The sequence below is a fragment of the Dicentrarchus labrax genome, unplaced genomic scaffold (assembly GCF_905237075.1).
Source record: "Dicentrarchus labrax unplaced genomic scaffold, dlabrax2021, whole genome shotgun sequence".
NCBI classification, from domain to species: Eukaryota; Metazoa; Chordata; class Actinopteri; family Moronidae; genus Dicentrarchus; species Dicentrarchus labrax.
Window position 1 is genome coordinate 18,060,180 of NW_026136719.1, and position 21,430 is coordinate 18,081,609.

The 21,430-nt window shown below is 40.7% G+C and overlaps 1 protein-coding gene across 2 annotated transcripts; it reads right to left on the minus strand.

The window, feature by feature from the left end:
* Window positions 1-344: 344 nt before the first annotated feature.
* mindy2 (MINDY lysine 48 deubiquitinase 2) lies at window positions 345-20,846 on the minus strand. 2 transcript variants are annotated; one of them, XM_051378484.1, is made up of 9 exons: window positions 19,316-20,842; window positions 18,913-18,970; window positions 16,632-16,696; window positions 10,096-10,254; window positions 9,147-9,249; window positions 7,721-7,863; window positions 6,606-6,779; window positions 5,353-5,544; window positions 345-4,658 (listed from the first exon to the last, which is right to left on the minus strand). In XM_051378484.1, exons 1-9 carry the CDS (start codon window positions 20,231-20,233, stop codon window positions 4,467-4,469), a joined length of 2,004 nt encoding a protein of 667 aa, XP_051234444.1. In that variant the 5' UTR covers window positions 20,234-20,842; the 3' UTR covers window positions 345-4,466. The 2 variants fall into 2 exon arrangements, with proteins under 2 accessions (XP_051234444.1, XP_051234446.1); XM_051378486.1 differs by lacking the exon at window positions 345-4,658 and having other exon boundaries at window positions 5,411-5,544; window positions 6,588-6,779; window positions 19,316-20,846.
* Window positions 20,847-21,430: the final 584 nt, after the last annotated feature.

Genomic DNA, 21,430 nt, shown 5'->3' on the forward strand with positions numbered 1-21,430 from the left:
TAATGTTAACATGAACAATTAAAGTCTAAGAAGGCACCTTTTTATAAAACACTGCCATAGGTTTAGGTTACAGTGCAGAACCACTTTATTGTACTTTAATGGTGCAAATTAATTAAAATAATAAAACAAATGAGAGTAAATGTGAGGGGCTTTTGAAGGGTCTGGAGAGCTGTCTTGGATTTTTAGATTCTCTTCATCTTTCCTGCTGATTCCTCCGAGGTCTGGCGTCACTGGGGGGTTTATTTGAGCGTCCATCTTCAGGAGAGTTCAGTCAGTCCACATGCTCAGACAGGATGTTCTTCAAAGTGATGAGGGGCTCATTACAAACGACAACAAGGCATCTATTGATCTTAGTCTTTTATTATCCTGGTACTTCTAATCAGGTTGAATGTCCCTCGTCTATAAGGCATTTTGTTATATATATATATATATATATATATCACCAGATACATTATGTGACTGTAATGTGAAAGGCTACATACATTATTTGGTCATTTATGTAAATAGATGAACATTGAAATCAACACAAATGAGTAACCTTCCTTATTCACAAACGCCTTCCTTTCGCTTGTATGTTTTATGTGAACTATAAACACAATGGGCCATACAGTGGAAATGATATCCTTGGGGTAGTTACTAAAATTTTTACTCTGCATAACTTTTCAGTCCACAATATACATGCACCACAAAGTAAAATCTGGGAGTTTGATATTGCGTTCAAGAATATGTCTCCCTTTAGATTGTTCAGCAGTCTGGATGTGTGTCTCATACAATAAGAATGAACATTTCCCTCTGCTACATAGATGACAACACTCAAGCCTTATAAAGCAGCCTTTTTTCCCTGTTTTGTTGTAAAAGTCTGAGCATATTTGAAAAGTTGTGTAGTTAAATGGACTGGAAAAATAACTACCTGAATTAGGGGTGCACCTACACCATTTTTTTGCTGATTGGTTCGAGTACCAGTGTTTTCTTCAGTACTTCGTAGACGAACGCGTCTTAGTCGTTAGACAATTCGACAGCCATCCATCTGTTGTTGTAATTCATTCCTTCCTCATCGTCTGTGAGCCGTGTCCTGGTACTCAGGCCTTTGTACTGGTATAGGTGTACCGCTAATCTGAATATATCAAATTGCAGCAAGTTCTATTGACGTGGTACTATTTTTTAACAAATGTACTCGTTCCTTTTAAGCCAAAACGTTTAAACAGCCCTTTCATACTTTTACAAATTAATATTATTCAGCTGGCTTAAGCTCCCGCTACCACCTTCAGATAATTATTTTGGCCATTATTCAGTTTTTTTTTTTTTTTTTTTTTTTAAAGGTACCCAGAGAACAATAGCACTCTTGCACAATTTATGTTCTGTATAAAATGAGGTATGTTTCTCTTCTGTTAGTGCATATCAATGTAACAGTGCAAAACCAAATTACGACAACAATTTGTTCAACAACCACCTTGTCAAAACACAAATTTTACAGCATTTACCCCACCATCACTTTTACAAGGCATACAAGAAACCACTTTGAGACACTGAACACACAATATCCTTCTGATCGATTCATTTTAGAAACTAGGGGGAAACAAACACATTACAACAAAAAATATCAAATTCTGGTAATAATGACTAGGGATAGCAAGCTAATGCACAGTAGTAAATCTGAAATAATGATAAAAAAATGTGTGCCATGTGTCACTCTGCCATCTTTTCACTCATACAAACACCAACCAACATAAAATGTTCCATATCAACTCAAAACTGCCCTAAGTGAAGTTAAATTTTTTTAAACTTCCACTGGAATGTTTAATCAGCATGTTCACTTGACGGGCCAATGAATGAGTGAAACTCACAGAAAGACAGACAAAAAAACAAAACAAAAATGTTGCCAGAATGCCTCCCGCCTCTCCCTTCTTGCTTTCACCTTATGTTTATGTTACTTATTTAAGCTGCATGGGGGAAAAACTGCTAAGGAGTCAATGAAATGTGTACATAATTAACAATATTCCTTAACCCTGTGCAAGGAGGTTTTATTTTTCATCAGGTAGTCCAAGTTAACACGAGAAGAGCAGCTTAAGTCGTTGTTTGTTTGAGTGAGATGTTCAACAATGAGTGTCTTAAATAATATAGTGTTAAGTTCTTCAAAGTGTCAACATAGTTGTGTGTACACATACACAAGATACTTAAAGTTGTGACTGAAAAAGTGACTACAGGCCGAGGAACTGTGCCGATACGTAGCAGACACCCGAGGATATGTCCCTTCAGAAAAAGCCTGAGAGTATTTCTGATGTTCATGTGGAAAAAAAATGCATGGATTGTCTCATTCAGGATAATACGCCTGTTTCCTTTTGTCCTATAAATTATGTTGAAATGTTGTAAGGCGTTATATATATATATACATATATATACAAAACATAGCCTTGTTAGGGCCAAACAAACATGGAGCTTAAGACTCCGGCCATCACATGAAGCCCATAAGAGAGGGGTTTCCACACAGTAGATAGCCCTCTGCCTCGATGTAATCGTCCTGTCCTAATGACCACTTTACAAGCACTGCAAAAGACTTCCCATGACAACTGTCTCCCTCAGTCTGTAACAGAAGGCTTGAGTCAAGGCATCCAATTGGAATGTATAGATAGAAAAAGTTTCTCAGGAGGCAGTCCCATGGTACAATAATGGCACAGACCACTAGCTAAATTCCATTATAAGAATGCATTAGATAAATATGTACATCATGTGTTTGCACGCTCAATGCTGAAGTGAAATGCACACGAGTTAAAAAGTGATACCAAAGAATTGCAGTATTCAGAGTGCATGTCCTACGCCACCCAGGACCGCTCAATTTGTGAACTTTAGGCTTTATTTTCCACAGGTAACAGATGAATTAACGTCTCTCTGATCCTACAGAAGGGCTAATGTAACTTTCTACGGCATGACACAAGTCCGGTTCCCAACATTGTAACTGGGAGTGGAAACATCACAGATTTCGGGGTTTGGATTCATGTTTGTGGAAAAGAAGTAGTACATGTTCACAAATAATAATTGAACTTTCCTAGTTTAAAGAAATATCACATGCAACTTACGGAATTCTGTGGTATTTCTTTTCAAAACCTGGCTGCAGTGGAACTTCTACATCCAGAAACTAACGGAGGAGGTTGCACGCACACTGCATCTCTTTAAGACGTTGCCAGAAGAGACAATGAGAAAGAAAAAGGGCCATACACTCAAAACCGGGTGCCATCTAACACGAATCTAGTCTGACAAAAGCTAGTTGTGTCTTACACACAAACATCAGATTCAGACAAATTCCTCAGTTAAAATCCGCAACGTTATTCTCAGTTTGACTGTCCAAACGTAGTTTTTGTGAAACAGAATCACAACATAAAAGACATTAAATGTCCCAAATTTGTAGCTTAACTAATACAGTGTAAAAGTTTTGGCTATTTCCAAATTGAAACTTGTTACATAAAGCGATGCTCAGTTAATGAGACATGTATACCATACGCCATTATACCACGTAGCACACGTGTACTGTACATACCATACACATGAAAACAGACACACATTCACATTCAGACAGAGCAGAATACAACACTGCCATACTCTGGTAAGGCAAAATCTGAACAGGGCAAGCTGTGATGAGTATTGTTAGGTAGCTACAGTATCTGGCAGCTATCTGGCATTATTTAACCCTTCAGTACATAGTGTTTCAGAGGGGACACAAATAGTGTTACACTGATTTCCAACAGGCAATATTATGAGAAAATCCCTCTCAGCATACAGACAAAAATAAAACCTCTCCCAAAAGCTACCTTGTACACAGATACATAAATAAAATGTAAATCTTGGCATCTAACTTAACAAACTCAATGAAAACCAAAAAAAATGGGTCTGTCTATATACGTTTTGTAAATAATGATACGTACAAAAAAAAGCTTATAATCTGCAATAATGAAAAATATGAATGAAATGAATGGTTTCTTTTTTGGAAAAGAACATGGCGAGAGGGTGACGGTTTGTTTCTTCAGATTATGTCTTTTGCTATAAAACATACCACCCCGAATAAACTAGACCCCACATCACAAATATAGTGCACTGTGCAACTTGTAACAAAGTTTGGCCGACTCTATGAAAGATACGGGGTAGTTGTCGTTGTAGTGTCCCTTCCTCTGATGTCCAGGTTCCACTGAGGAAAGAGGATAGCAGGCACCAGTGGTTTGGGAACAGCAAATCCTCCGTTAGTCTCGTCGCGCCTTGCCTTAAACGTCTCCTTCCCTTGTTTGTCATCAAGTGGGGGCTGCGCGATGTCCGTCCAGTCCATGGAGAAACAAATGCTGTCCCCTTTCTCACAGATAAGCAAATGCACAAAACACTCTCTCTCTCACACACACACACACACACACACACACACACACACACACACACACACACACACACACACACACACACACACACACACACAGACACGCTGTATGTTACAAAATAACACATTTGTCTTTATCCTTCGATTCTTTCTTGGCTTTGCGCTCCCCGCTAGAGGACTGTTTTCCCGGGCTTGGTGTGGTTCCGGCTGCCGCCGCCGTCCCAGCACCACCGGCTGCTGCTCCGCCTGCTCCTGCACCTCCTCTGTCTGCCTCGTCTCCGTCTGCGGGCTCATGCTGGCCTTGCTGCACAAACAGGACCGAAAATTCATAGATATGTATTTTACAAGCAAAGTGACTTATTGCGCCGAAGTGTAAATTAATTATGTATTAGGTCATGTTTGAATAAATGTAGCAGCATACCTTACATTATATAACATAACCTTGTAACTCCTTACAAATTCAGGCTCTATCATTCATTTAGTTTACACTTTTATTTTTATTTATTAAAAATTAATTTGTTGAAAAAAATAATGGTAAGAACATGTCAGAAAAGCTAAAAAGACCACAAAGCTTCTTTAGAAAGTGCACTACCACACTGGTTCCAAGCAGCCTGTGTGTGTGTATAAAATAAAAAGAGTGAAAAGAACAATTTCTCCAATAGGGGATTAATAAAGTATATATCTTCTTCTTATATAATTTATAGAAATCATTTATTGAGATATTGACTGTATATCTCACATATCTGAAACAAGGAGACTGTCACAAGCACGTAAGCAGTTCAGGGACAACGCCTGTGTCTTGACCTCACACTGAAGGGTGGCAGCATTCATACTCAATTCCTCCTTTATAGCTCAAACTGTCTGATGCAGACATCCATCTGTTTACAAAATGCAACATCTCCCCTCTATGCTACAATAAATGTTCTGTATCTGTTCAAAGTCATACGTCTCCTCCCTCTCCCACCTGCTCCCATCTCCCTCAACCCCTCCCTCTTCACCTGCGCTGCTGCTGCAGCTGCTGCAGCCGCCTGCTCCTGCTCTTGCTCCTGGTAGTACTGGGAGGCTCGTCGGTCCTCCTCCTCCTGAAGCTTTTTTGCCAGCTCTAGGTCACTGATGCCCTCTGGGAGTTGCTCCCACTGTAGGTCCTGACTTTGCTGCTCCTGCTGCAGTGACAGTGCCATCAGATAGTCCTGACATGAACACGCACAAAGAGAGAGAAAGACTTGATGATTTATGAGCGAAGCTGTCAATGTGACGCTTAAGTATATATACTGTGCTCTGATAGCCTATACACGAACCAATCCACGCACAAGCACAGCCGCAATCCACAACCACAGCTCCTTACTTATTCACTGACCCATTTGTGTCTGTCCTCATTCATTTCCATTTGTAGCACTATCTTCATTATTCTTTTGTTGTAATTAGTAGTGCTGCATAAAGGTCCTTTATGCTGGTGTTATCCATTGTATTATATTCAGTATCTTCTGTTATGTTACGTACTTTGTTACTGCAAAGACCCAATTTCCCCCCTGGGATCATTACAAGTTTTCTCCAATCTAACTGAACTGATTATGAGTGCAGAAAATTGCCTGTATAGATTTTTTTTTTTTTTTCACACCAAACCTAATTTGAAGATAAGGAGGGCTGAGCCTGAGTAAGCAAGTAGAATAAAAAGTAATAGCCCCCATGTTCTTGTCTAGTCTGTGTGTGTGGGAGCACACAATTTGTCAGCAAGCTCTGTGTCGGGACCATTTTGGCTGAGCAGAAAGCTGTGAAACCAGTATAAATGCCTGGGGGACATAAACCCAGTGCACTGTGGGCCAGTGTGGAGACAGCAAAGCATGGACGAAGGGGGCTGAGAGGTGGAGGTGCCATGCAGTGCTGCCATGTGCTTTTTAGGTTGTAGTGTGTGTCTAAAAACCTGGTATTGGGAGCTATAACACATCTATTATTGAGTTACTTTTTTTTGCCTGGGATGGTATACAGATGATTTTTTTCCCACTGCTGTTTCCATGGATTCAATGTTGTGTGTTTTATTTCCTTTTTTCTCTCATTTCTGTACACAAACTTAAAACCAGGTCACCCTGAGGGATGTACAGTCAAGACCAGTATGTCATTACTGGTCTTGTATTCTGTCTTGAGTTTTGTAGCACACTGGTAGTGTGAAAAGCACATCATGATTAAGCACATCATGGTTTTTGGAGTGGGTAATTGCTGGTTCTGCTAGTCTTGCCTGCATCAGTGCTCAGACCTGGTCTATCTGATCCTGCTGGCCTCTGTACACAGTCTCTGGATCAGAAGGAGGCCGCAACCGGAATTCAGAATCACAGAAGTTGCCGTCTCCGTCGACGTTGTGCAGACTCTCCCAGACGACCTTCTCCTCTGTCAGGAAACCCTGGTCTGTAACCAGGAGGTACAGCTGGCCCTAGGAAACCCCATACACACATCAGATTAGTGTCACAGTATATACAAATATACATACATATTCTAGTGTTAGTACACCCGATCTGTATATGGTTGTTTATCAGGTGTGATTGTACACACATAGGTCTGCAGCTGAGAACTTGCTTGTCATGATTCTTTGCCTAAGGGTTATAGGTGATACACACAGCTTTGCTTACATTGGCAACTACAGAGTACTATTCAAAATAAAAGTAAGCAAGCTCCACTTCCCCTCCTGTAGATAACAGGAAAGGTCTGTTCGGGCTGCAGTGATATGGCGGGCCAGCTGTGGGCAGGGGGCTGTTAGAGGTGGGATGCAGACGTGTATGTAATGAATGGGACCTCTCAATGTTGTATATCAATGACACATAAATACGTAGCTGTCGTCAGTTTGAGTATAATACTGAGGAGCTTTTGTGTGTAGTAGATGGTAACACTTGATAGTAAGTTCTTTTTCTTTATTTACTGCTAATAATAGTGACAAATGTTGAAGCACAGTGAAATATGACTAAAAGGCTTTATATAAAAATCAACTATTCATCAAAAAATAAGTAAGAATTTGGAGCATTTCTTACTGAATAGCGCACAGTGAAGCATTTAATTAAAGCGATATCTGCTGATATCTGTATGAACATTAGCAGTAAAACGGAAAGAAATCTGCCTGTACGTGGTGGAGACTTCTGTCAAAATACCTATTCAAATATTACACACAGGAAAAAGTAATTGTTCCTGTAAAAGTAAAGGGCTTCAAAGCATTTGTCATTCACTGGAGGGACAGTTTATAACATATCCTGACCTATATAGGTTGCTGCAATTTCAACAGTGAGCTCCATGACAGATGTTTCTCAATCTAACTCATACAAATAATGCCAACAGTTACTGTACTATTACACTACTACTGAAGTACTTTCTTTTAGTGTTTACCTTGTATTTGATCATGGTGCTGAAGTGGTTATTCCTGAAAAATACACAGAGCTCTCCCTCCTGTACAGTGGATGTGAGCTCACATAAGCCATGGTACGTCAGTTGAGTGGCTGTGCTGTTCAGGAACTGCTCTGCCACGAGGCCTAGGTCCAGAGAAGAAACATACAGGAATACAAACAAGGAGAGACTGAATTCACTGTTTATTAGCAAATGTAGAAACATGGACCCATGATGAGTCTTATATATTTCTTTTTATTGAATCTAGTCCCTGTATTTTTCAGAATATACAGACTGATTTAAAATTGACTTTTTAATTGAGTGATGGTGCTTTTATTTCGATAAGCTTCACCTCTGAGTAACTACAGTCGTTCTGAAGATAATCAATTATTTAGCACAGGAAAGTGCAAGCATAACTTCCATTTGTTACTTGTAAATCAACTCTTTTTGATTTACAAATGTTTTCATCGTGAGACCACAAACTACTGCATGAGCAATTAAAAATCAAGCTATCCTTTAACTATCTAACATAGGTCACTATTTGGAAACCACTGCTTTAATGTCCATAGCCGTTATCTGAATATTCAATTGACTCCATGCTGCTGGAAGTGGTCACATTTACTATAGTGGACTCAATATAGGCTGAGAGGCAGATGGCGAGAGACATCTGTAAGACAGAACAGCTTTCAATTTGGAGCAAACACACATGAACTCAGAGAGATACTCAAACAGACAGAAAGATAGTCTACACTAGAATGAGCCACAACATTTAGAGACGGACAGAAAATAAAATAACTACTAAAATACTGAATACTTGCTATTAAATGTTTAACCGCATTAAAGCATGAGTAGTAGTAGTAGTAGTTTTCTCAGAATTATATCAGTCTATTTAAAGTGGCTGCAAATTCATCTCTTCAGGCGGTGATGGGTAGCGTCATCATCAAACAACTTAAATCAGTCATCTCTGTGCTACAAATGCAGAAATACAGTAGAAAGGAGTGAATCTCCTGTATCAATTCAACTGAGGCCTCTATGTGTTGACTTGGCAACAGCCCAGCAGACAACTACTCAGGAAGCTCAGTGTTGAATGAGCAAATATTTTTAGTGGAGAAGTTACTGACAGCTGGTAAGAAAACTGTGCGCTGTGGAAGTAGGTCATTGTATGAGTAGCCACATATATGTCCTGGTTTAAATTCAACGTAGTCTTATGTGCAGTATGCAAGTATGTACCAGTCAGCACAGTACACATATCTCATGTAATGAATGTGCCATTGAATTAATATTGTACTTGTGCCACTAGATATATGGATGACTTTGGTTCTTTTTCTCCACCTCTAAGTACACAAGAGGGGGGAGAGAAGAGATGAGGGGAGACAGGAAGGGAGTCAGGTAGGTCAGAAAGTAGAGAGAGTGAAGTGAGAGCACTCACCTTCCCCTGCCAGCTCGCTGTTGTCTGACTGTTTGCAGGATATTATCTTCTCTACCAGCTGGTTGTAGCTGCAGTTACCCACTGCCTTGACAATGTCATGCATCTGCAAACAAAGATAAAAACTGTAGGAAAGAACATTCACCAGGCTTTGTTGCTGTTTTACTAAAAAAAACACAGCAGATTCATACAAAATGTATAATGGAGAGGAACATTCTGGTGACAAGGGGTCCATACTGAAACTACAATCACTGTGTAAATGTTTTGGTACAGTTCAACTGAACTCTGGTGAATTTACTTGTTAAGTATCTTTATTTAGGTTGGCGTGAACGCTGTCATTCAAACACTCAATGAAACAACTGCACAAAGAGCACCTTAAAATGGGGTGCTTCCAAGAGAACTATGGAGCTGTTTATGGTGGGAATGCAAACCAGACCAACCACAGGACACTGTAGTGCTAGATGTGAATTTAAAACCTAGACTGCTACTAACCCATCAAGGAAGTGATGTGTAATCTCGTACTGTTTTTGATGACATTAAATGAGGTAAGTTTCAATCATGACTAATAATGCTCATAACCACCTATTTATTTCTAAGAACTAGATAAGATAAATAAACCCATCAGGTGCAATAACGTTCAGTCACCAGAATAGACATAGTCTGCAGTGTTTTTGCTTTTCCCCTGTGGGTGCATGCAGCACTGATGATACAGGATAACAGTCACAAAAGAAATAGTTACCTGTGCACATGACATTATAATTACATCTCTTGGTTTGTTTGTAACAAATAAGGGTTAATGGAAAACAGACAAAAGCTAGACAGCAACAATGAACCAAACTACACACGTGAAAGCGACCACAGACATTTGAAAGAGACGTGTTGATGATAGACGGATGTTGGTTTCAGGGAGGTGAAGAGAAACAGCAGTGATGATGAGTAAGGTTCATTTTACCTGGGGGTCAACCAGCCAGCCGTGGTAGAGAGGGATGTCCAGCAGATCAAACACAATGCATTCTGGGGTGTACTCGAAGACTCGCACCCCTGTGAACTTCACATTCACGTCCAGGCCTGTCTGCAGCTTGTGCAGCACTGCCATAGCATCACTCATGTTCTATGCGACAAGGAGAACAACAGTTCAGATTTTATTTTAAAAAAAACGTGTGATAATGCAGCAGAGGGATTTAACAATGTGAGGTTTACTCAAGTTCTCAAAACTGCTGTTGGCTTGTGTACTGTGCACAACAGTATACAGAACCAAAGGCTGTGTCCAACCCAGCTGTTTTCATGCGCTGTGAGCTGTCTTTATCTGTTACATTATTCCTGGCTGTCTGCAGCATAGCTAGAGCTATCAGGGATTGATTTTTATATCTTTACAAGAAACCATTAGCTGCCATTCATTCCTGGAAGATAAAAAAAATACTTCTACACACTCACACCTTTAGTTTTGTTAAATATTTCTGCTTCATAGTTTCTCCAGTGTTTTCATATTTATTGCACTTATTAGGTTTTGTTCTGCTTACTGTCAGTCAATCTTCAACCACAGGAAGAAATGGAAGTGTCTGCCAGGAAACCATTTGATATTACATTTATCTGTAAGCTCTCAGGCTCATCATTGTGAGACATGATATTTCCCTTTGATAATATTACCAAGGGAGTGGACAAAATATCAGGAACACTTGATAATATAGTGCACTCCAATGGCCCTGCAAGTAACACTATCTGTATTTGGGCCTTTATTTTCGATAGTAGACAGAGACATGGCCCACAAGGTCACCACTAAAAATGCTACATTTTTGGTACAGTCGTGTGATTTAATTCTGGGGCCATTTTATGGGTGTAATATTATATTATATGTTTTTTCCACTGAAATCACAGCCTGTTTCCTAATACTTTCTCAGGGCTCAACAAACCACTGCAGAGCTCATCCTACAGCTTAGATCTCACCAATACCCCCACCGATGGCCAGAATTAGTTAAGAAGATCAGTAGAGCTCCTCAACAGAACAATTATAAGTTCATGTAAAATGGATGGGTAACACATTTTATTTATTTAGTAGTAGTATCAATTTAAATGACTTTAACTGTGTTAACTGTCTTTATGTCTAGATTATGGGAGATGAGTCACTGTAGCAGAAGATAAGCATTGACGTAATTATTAATAAATTACACACACACACACACGCACACGCACACACACACACACACACACACACACACACACACACACAATGAACGGGCCAAGTTGTGATACCAGGAGGAAAATACAGGAATCTTCCAGGCCATCACAATCTACAGAGCCCCATGCTATGTACCAGACAGACAGGGTTCTGTGGATAATGAAATGTAGACAGAAATCAATCTACCTGGTGTATATACGGTATCTATCACACCAGGGAAGAGTAACGTTACACAAAATAAAGCCTGAAGGCATGAAGATGCCCGGGGCAGGTTCACCATCTTATCTTGATACTTTTACAGCAAAACCCAGAGCCCCCCTCAAACAGAGAACATAAAGTGGTGTAAAAAAAGATTTGATTCAGCAAAACCATCCTGAAAAACTCCTGGACCTATTTTAAAACAGGAGCCTGGTCGAAATAGTAGAAAACTGTGTGCTTCCTTTGTTAATAATACACAGACCCTGGGTAAGTATTGCTTAACCTCTCTTTGGCCTTCAGCCGTCTGCAAAGAACTTCAGCCTAAATTCTTTGTGAACCTCTGCAGTCCACTCTGTAACAGCTCTTTACCGCCTTACTGGGGTTTTCTACGTGAATGCACAGTGGCAGAGGCTGACTGGCTCTTGAGACGAAGAATAGCATCAGTGGTACCAATTCCAGTGTTTCATTAAAACAAATCTACCACTAGGTTCCTGTGGGTTTTAATTGGATTGGTTTTAATTGGATTTGTCTTCTCTGGTGTTCATGGGGCCGAAACTGAGAAACCACGCCTTGCAACCTTTTTGCTTTTTACAAGAAAACATCAGAACTTTGTAATCTGAGCAAGTAAAATCAGGACTAGGTAATATTCAACTGGCTGTTAATTGTACAGTTGGTGGTTTTATCTTCTTCTGTCCATATTCCATATCCAATGTGTGTGCGTGTGTGTGTGTGTGTGTGTGTGTGTGTGTGTAAAACTGATTTTATTGGTCAAATGTGAAAATGAAACAGAAACCGGATTTTAAGTCTATATCTAACATATCAGCACACTTTGCTTTGTCGCAATTTTTAAGAAATAATGTTGTAATTATCAGAATCAGACATACTTTAATAATCCTGTGGGGAAATTACTTATAGGGTTTCCTTTGCTTTGCAAAATGCGCTGGCATACATCTTGCATTAATCTAAAAGTCTCAGGTAGCAGAAGAAAAGACTGCCAAGAATATACATATACGTACATAGAAAGAATTGTTTTTATTTTGAATCATTGTCTTAAAGGTTGAAGGGAGTTAACCGTCTGTGACAATCATTCATCCTTAAATTATGAGTGAGTATTTTTATCAGCAGACCAACCTTTTACTGCGCTGTGTGAACATTCTAGAAAATACTTTATGCACACATCACATCATATGTATGCCATATAAGTCACATGTATGCACACACCTGAGAACCCATCAGACTAAATTATTGCATTCAGCCTCAGAGCAATGTTTCCCAGCTGGCTCTAAACCTCTGCTACCATTTACCTCTGAGATCAAGATAAGCCTTGCAGCTGAGCCCTACAACTCTATTATGAGTGTGTAGTCGTAAGTGATTTCCATTTGATTTCAACTCTTTCACAATAAACTTAAATTACCCAAACACTTTATACATACCAGAATAAGAAACAGGAGTCTACAAAACAGATTTATTTGTAGTTTACCGCTTTTGAAACAGGGTTGGATGATAATTCAATGTCACTATCTCATCGACTTTCAGGGTGATCGTATTGGAATGATATCATCATATTGTTTAATTATCTTACGTCTGTTGTCCAAAATAATAATTCTAAGCAAATAAAACCTTTAGTTACAGAAGTGTTTATTTTATAAGTATGCAGAGTTTTGTCTTGTGTAAATTATAATAATGGAACACAGTCCAATGCACTGCAATTCAATTAGGTTATTTCATACATTCATACAGTTGCCATATTGTGCCGTGGACATTTTTAACATATTCTTACAAATATAATTTCAATTACAGTAAGTCACACAACTCCCTTTTACACACTATAGGTCAAATTGTCAAAAAACATTTTTTGTACTGTATTTCTGTGAAAGTGAATCTTTTTTTTTTCCCATAATGTATTGCAATCCTTTGGTGTGTGTTTATCTTATGAAATGTCACATCCAACATTTTTCAACTGAACTGTCTAAAAGGCTTCTAAATGAATATTTTTTTATGTCCAGTAAGGAGTATAAAGGCGTCAATTGTCACATAATCAATCATTTTTAAATGAATTTGTTGACTCAGTTTACAGTAGAGGTACTGTTACGTCCCATGAACACTGAGCTACTCCAGCTTTCACGCTTGGTGCGAGCAGTGAGGTGAAAAGCCTTCAGCTGGCCCATCTGAGAGTGTGGATTAGGAAGATTATGAGCAGCAGTGATGGCAGGATTAGCAGGGCTGTGTAATGGACCACATCTCTTCACTTTAGGGCAGAAGGCTCCAACAGCAGATGAGCGCTTGGAGATCAGATGATTAGCACTGCATCACTCACATTCATCTGTGCTTGTGTTGGATGCATTTCCACAGTATAACATTAGCACAGAACTCTGCTGAGGCTTTTCAGTATTTTTACTTTTACTCTTCAGCGTAAGTGTCTCTGCTTCCCTCTCTCTCTCTGTTGACTTTCAGCCTAAATTTACCTAATAACAAAATCCTGAGTAATTAACAGGTGGTTGACAGAGTATAGCATAATAGTGCCAAGATGAGAGATTTGGTTCCCACAAAGCTTTAAATTCTTAAGTTGAGACAATTGACAATGTGTGTGTAGCAGTTAAAACATGCAGCCAAGAAATCAAAATATAAAGAAACCTCACTCTATTCAAAATGTGGAAATATAAAAAATATACTGGAATGATCCGTTTCCCCCATGTTGCATTTAAAACCAAGACCTTTCTGCCAAGCAACACAATTGAGCAACCGTTCTTTGTTGAGAACTACATACCAATCTTGTGCCACTGCTAAATAAAAACCATTTCAAGGAATACTTGTCTGATATTTGCCATGTGCACGCATGTTGAGTCTATTTGCAGTCTCTAAAACTTTCTAAAAATACAGATCTATAAATCTAAAAAAACAACATTATCAATCACTGGAGGACAGACGTAACCCATTACATAATGCCATGACCCATCAGTGGGAGCTGTAAATAATGAGCGTTTTTTTAAGACTGTGATGTCCCATAATGTGACTCATACTTTTATGAATCCAGGCACACATCAGCAGCTGTCACTGCTCTACATTTTTGTTGGATTACTCATCAAACTAGTCTCATGCTTCTGTTTGTAAACCCCATTTACATACATAAAACACACACACACACACACACACACACACACACACACACACACACACACACACACACACACACACACACACACACACACACCTTTCAATATAATGCAGTCCAATACAGAAACACCACTAACTCTGTTGTCTGCAGAGGTGATTTAACTCCTTTCTAACGTAGTTACGGGTGTCTACCAAACAGATATGTATGAAAAATCATCAAACAGGCCAAGGTTAAGATGCTTTTTGAAACCAGCGTTGGGATTTTATCTGCTGTACACAGACAAAAGGAAGGTTTAAGAAACATTTGTGAACACCCATCAGCGTGAATGACACCCAATTAAAACAAAGAGGTTTCATAAAACATGATAACCCATTTCCTCCAGTGGTTGAACCCCGTCATCGTGGATGAACTGCTTTGTAAGAGTGCTGTTGGAGTTGGGTCCACTGAGACAAACTCAGAGCAAAACTACACTCTCACTTCCACAGCTCCTCCGAGTAAATATTTAACAATAGCTAAAGAGCAGCCGTGCAACTGCTATTTTAATCCTCATACACTCCTGTGACAGATGATGGCTGTTAAGCTGAATTTATAAATAGAACTTCTTCTGTTATGAACTCCTTCTTTTCAAAGTCAGGGCGGCTTCAGTTGTATCTTATAACAATCCAATAAGCAATGAACACATTTCTCCAACATATAAAGAAGAGGAAAAAGAAGAGGACACCTTTTGTTTGACATACACATAAACATATTTCAGACTCGCTCTCTCTTACATCCTCAGCTTCTAGCAGCCCGGAGCCCTGCCCACTGTAGTCTCCACATACTGTGTCAACCACAGTGCCCGGACATGCAGACACCCACATGCAGAAGAGCTCCCAGGCCAGTGTCTAGGATTAGACTGCCATAATAACTATGCAACACAAACTCTAACCACTCCCTTACTTTAACCGTGCATGTTGAGGACGCCACTGATTTATTTAAGAGGTTGTATTTCAGCTCAGCTTAAATTTAGAAAGACCGTTGCAGTGAGCTTCTACGAGGAGACTGCATATTATTTTTTTCTCCTCTCTGAATGAGGGACAAGTGTGGCTTCAAATCATGCACAGATGTGCTGGTACTCTGCCACGCAAGAGGAGGAGAGTCAGAGCCTCTCCCAATCCATAGGCAGGCAGCAGAGATGGGAGGAAGCAGGGGAGCTGGAGTCGGAGCTCCATCTCCAAGTGCCTCTCATGCTGAGCCACACACACATACACATACACACACACACACACACACACACACATACATACACATACACATACACATACACATACACACACACATACACACACACATACACACACACACACACACACACACACACACACACACACACACACACACACACACACACACACACACACACACACACACACAGCCTCAGCAATAGCCGGGAGCTGAACCCAGCCATGCGTCTCAAAGCATTCACAGCCATGTGAAACAACATAATCTGACACTCCGGACCCCTGTTGTTCCCTGGGCCTTGCAAGACACTTCTTATGTAACCTATAGAGGAGTGGGAAAAAAGCTAAGCTGCAGTTTGATGTGGTTTGCAATTGACTCAATGTTCATTTCCATATTATGGAACATCCGCTGACCTTATCTGCTACCTCAATGCAAATGCACAAACCGGCCATAGGGTAAGCATGCAGCTATGCTGACAGTGTGTGTGGACACATCAGAGCAGTGTGCTTTGTATACTGTGGTAAAAATACTTCAATAATGGCGGTGAGAACAGCTGCGATATTCTGAGTGTCAGTGAAACAAAGTGAGAGCTCATGTTAAACTTGCACAATTATGTTTCCACACAGAGAGAGGAGAGAGAGTGTGTGTGTGTGTTTATCCCAAAAGCACTGCGCTCCTCAAGTACCGTGAACAGTCAGCAGCTTACGAATGCACAAACATAAGCAAAAACACACGCCTGTTTAATAATAATATTCCACAGTGATTAGACTGGTCTTACCTGCTCATAGTTTAGCCGCTGAGCCTCTGATATCTCTTTAGGCTTGGTTTCCAGAATGTAGTCTCCTGCAGAGTGACAGAAGGACAGAGGTGTTGGCAGATGTGTTGACTAATATTGTATTGACAGATCAAAACAATCACTACCTTGATTGTCACTGATTATCACAATGGCTTCATGGCTGAAGTGTTTGCATTAAAGGTGACAGATGTTTTGAGATGTTTTAAGTAGCCATTGGGGTGGGGTTTAGCACTGGCCAGCTGTTTCCCCAAGAAAAGGCTGTGCCAAATATGTAGGATCAGTCCAGTCCCTGTCCACTGCGCTGTCACCTGAGAGCGCCGTCATCTCGGCTCTGTAGCAGTGTGAGCTGCGGCGGACAGCACAGCCTGGCAGCTGTCTGGTTTCAGCTCCGTTCAGTCTGATCAGCACGAGAAAACATGCTTCTTTCTTATCATGAACATGTCTTTACAAATCAAATCTAGACCTTACACTACATCAGGGGTACGTGGTTATTTTTCAAGGCACATCATATACACTGCTGAACACGAGACCTCCAGCCAGATGTTTGTTTTAGATGTAGTGTGTTTGCCTCTCTTGTGAATGGTATATTTAGTTTATTTCATTTAAAGTATTTCACATAGACTGAGCAATGGCAGTTATGCACATATATTCTTGTTATTGCTGTTAAAAGTGTTCTTGCACTACACTCCTTACTTTTAAAACTCTTGTGTAAGTATTTTTCAAAACGCTTCACAGAGAATTATTAATTTATTAGGAACTGGCGAGAGTATCTTTCGCAGTGTCAACACATACTTTTCCTGAGAATTACTCCGAGGAATGCCATCGACCTCTTGTCATCAACAGCAACATTAAGTAAAAACAGCTACACATGGAGGAGAAAAAAACGCTTTCATATGTATTTTGCTCAAGCAAATAGAATGAATGGAATATATCCAGCACCCAAAAAAAAGAAAGGCACAATGATTTCTTCATGTGCATGCTGGGAGAAATAACTAAACTGGCCGATTTATGCTCAAAATACAGTTAATGTCACTTTAATTAGTACACAAACTTGTGCTTTACGAACTAAACTCAAACTCAAACTCACTGACTCTTTGAAGCTGTGTTTAAAAACTCTTATGACTTAATTTCTATGTCAACCCAGATGAAGATTGTAGAGCGAGCCAAGAATTTTTCTTGCGACGGGTCAGCCAGATGAGTGGTTTTACTACAGCATGTCCACAACAGGGAAAACCCCTCATTGCTCTGTACTCCGGTCAACTCGCTCATCTCCGGTCCTCGCCTTAATATCTACATCTGTGTCTGGATCCCTGACATGCTACACTGCTGAGCGGCTGATTGACGACCACCACACACTTTAAAACACCACATCTGAACTTCGTCGCCCATCATCAGCCCCTTGTAGTGCTTAGTTTAGAAGTTATCCAGCAGCCCCTGAACATTATACAACGTTAACTTTGTGTGATGTGATTACATGCATGCACAAGGTTGCACACAAGGCACTTTTGGAGAAAAACAGTCACAGCCAATCATTATTTAACTGTAATTTATAGAGAGATTATAGAGACTGAGCCATGATAGCCAACAGATACAATATAGTGCTGTAATGTGGATTATTTCAGTTTAGCTGAAAGAGAGGCCACTAGCAAGGGCTGGCTCTAACTCTGTTGAACCCCTGCTGTAATCAGACACTCTGTTTTGATATCGAGAGTCATTTTAGTTATGAAGGGCAGGAGACAGCCAGAAAGAAGAGATAGCTCCTGTTTCCTTTGCAACAGCAGAAGATTGGATCATGGGGAATTCCCCTGTTCTGGTCTCTTCCTCTGTTGACTCTGGAATATACATATATATATATATATATATATATATATATATATATATATATATATATATATACACATACATATATATATATCTGACCTTAAGAATGTAACCGCTCATTTGAGAAGATGCATGAAACACAAGAATGTTTACTAGGTGGGTGAAACTCGTGAAAGTACGGGCTAGTAAGTTTACAAGAGTGGGCTACCACTTACTCAAGATGATGTGACTCAGTAAATGCAGGCAAACATATTATTATTGTAATAAACTATTTTATTTTATTTTATTTTTTATCTTCTGCCAGTGATAAAAAAAAGGTTATTATTGTGCACATGATGGCAGGTGAAAAGAAGCCAAGCAGGGGAGAGCAGATTGGGTGAGAGAACATATAATCCTTATAACACGATGTTGTGTAATAGCTTTAATATCTACAAACACTCACCAAGATACTCCATCAGTTGCTCAGCAGTTATAATTTCCATCATAGGTGGCATCTTAACCTGCAACAGAGAGGCACCATACCCATTGTCAGCATTCAACGTGTACTGACGTGTTCATCATGTACTGACATCTTGAAATCAATTCATATATAATGCTGACATTGAGAAATCATACATGTCTTGACACAAATTAATTTCACAACGGGAAGTGCTGAGGGATAGAGGGGGGCACTGGGACTTGGTGGTAGATCTATTGTTAGATGCGCATATTAACCATTAGCAGGTCTTACTGCACACTGTAATCACATAACATGCTGATTGAGCTCAGAGCTATAGAAATGTGCCTATTTCTATTCGTTAAGAGTCAGGTTTCTATTAATCCATGCTCCATCTCAGAGCCTTTACCTTCCATGCGAGCAGAAGGACATTCATAATTGCCAGTAATGGACAGGGGCCGTTCTCGTTCTGGGTGATGATCGGCGTATTCTCCTCCCTCCATTTGATCCACTTAATGTGGTATATAGACTGGCCGGCGGCCCGGTCCTTAGCGCACGAAGTCTTTGTCCCATCAGCCCCGTACTCGTTCTGCAGGGCCAGGGCCAGTCCCCTGTCCTCCAGCCCCTCGCTGTTCAGGTCGGAGCTGGGGCAGGAGTTGAGGTTGGAGAAGGACTCGAGTGAATCTATGCTTCGGGACTCTCCACCGAGGCTGGGATCGGGGTCACTCCCACTCGGCAATCCCTCCGATAAGGTGTGATCACCGGACAGCCCCGACTTGACGTTTGCTGTGATTGCATTGTCCGGACACAGATGAGTCGGTTTGGCAAGTTTTGTGGATTCACTTTCTCCACGAGCCAAACCCGCATCCCGCACATCTGTGCTCTCCTTAGCGGGAGGTGAGGCCGGCCCGTCGGTTTTGTTGTTTACTAACTTTGAGGCACCACCCTCGCTATCTTCTGCAGCCAGCACCGAGTCATGCCCCATCCCGTTACTGATCTGGTCCCCGGACCCGGACCCCGACCACGACCCGCTCGCCGCGGTGTCCTTCTTGTTACCATCCTGCACGGAGAGGACTTCGATCGCTCCCGGTACGTCGGACTTCCCGGCAGTGGGAGTGACATTAACGGCGCTGGGAGCACTCACATTAGTGGTGCTGTTATTACAACTAACGTTAACCAAAGTACTGAGAGGAGCCTCACTATTCTTGCATTTCTCGGCTGTTCCTTTCACTCCGCCGACAGCCGTAACGTCGCCCATCTCTCCCGCGATCGTGGCACACAAAGAGCTCCCGTCAGTGTCTCGATGCAGGGTCGCATTTTTCTCCATTTCGATTTACAGACTGTCGACAGATTTTTAGCTAAATTGCAGCAGCAGCTTCGGTCCCAAAGACGCCATGACAACTCTGCGAGTGACGTCATCAGAGTGTATTGCTTTCAGGCCGAGCGAGGGGCGGGTAGGCCAGGCGGTGGTGCGTTTGAGTGCACTCGTATTAATTATTTATAGTTATGAATATCGCTCAGATTAAAAGATGGGACCCATCCTAGACCCAAGTAACTATATCTCTCATTAGGAGATTACAGTGAGTGTATACAGGGAACTAAACGGTTTTTTGTTTGGTTTTTTTAAATGCACTGGCTCAGAAACCTCATTAGGGTCACTAGGGTGTGTAGCTTGCTCCATCTTCATAGTTGAAGTTTCTCTTTTTTACGAGGACTCGTGAATGTAGCATGAACAGAACCTGCCGTGGCCGCCTTGTGTACGAGTGCTCGCCCGTTTGTGAGGCCGCACAAATCTCGCGTAGCCAGACCTCCGTGGTTGTACTACTGTCCGGATAAACGAGACTTCAGATACTACGCGACAGTTGACAGTAGGTAGGGTGTGAATTTGAACGTTCATTAATAAAAAAGAGTCTTTTTATTTCTGTAGTTGGGTACAAAAACCCAATCATCCCCTAATTTAAACATATCTAATTAATTGGTTCTAATTAATGCCCTCCTAAGCCTACTGCTTCCCCAGCCCTCTTTAACCATTCAGTTCTTCTAAAATAAAATATATTTTGGGGACTTCTTTCTCCAGACTTTCTTCCTTCGGCCTGTGTTTATTTCTGACAGGTCTGATCAGTCCACATGCAGTAACTGTTTACAGTCGCTGGGTGGCAGCAATTACTCAGCCGAGCATCCTCGCTCTTCACTGAACTTTACAGACATCAGACTGCATGGAAACCCTTCCTCCATCAAACATACCCCTAACTCTAACAATCTATAACCTATTTAAAGCCTTTTGATTAGTAGGGATGTTGTTTGGGTGAGTGCCACAGTGACAGATGTGCTACCAAAGAGAAAATAACTCTCCCCCCCCCTTTTTTTTTTTTAAAGAAACATATTTCATGTTATTTTTTGAATAGGGTTAGGTTTGATTCCTGACTCTCAATGACACCCTCAATGTATAAGATCTTGACAAGGATGCCTCAATGGTCCAAGTAGACCAACATGCAGGCCAACAATGCACCAGTCACAAGCATGA

Excerpts from the sequence above, each read along its gene's own strand:
- mindy2 (XM_051378484.1), bottom strand. The coding sequence starts at position 20,233 with ATGGAGAAAAATGCGACCCTGCATCGAGACACTGACGGGAGCTCTTTG. Across the intron at positions 16,697-18,912 it reads GCAACTGATGGAGTATCTTG|GAGACTACATTCTGGAAACC; the intron begins GTGAGTGTTTGT and ends GTCACTCTGCAG. Across the intron at positions 7,864-9,146 it reads CAGCGAGCTGGCAGGGGAAG|GCCTCGTGGCAGAGCAGTTC; the intron begins GTGAGTGCTCTC and ends CTCTGGACCTAG.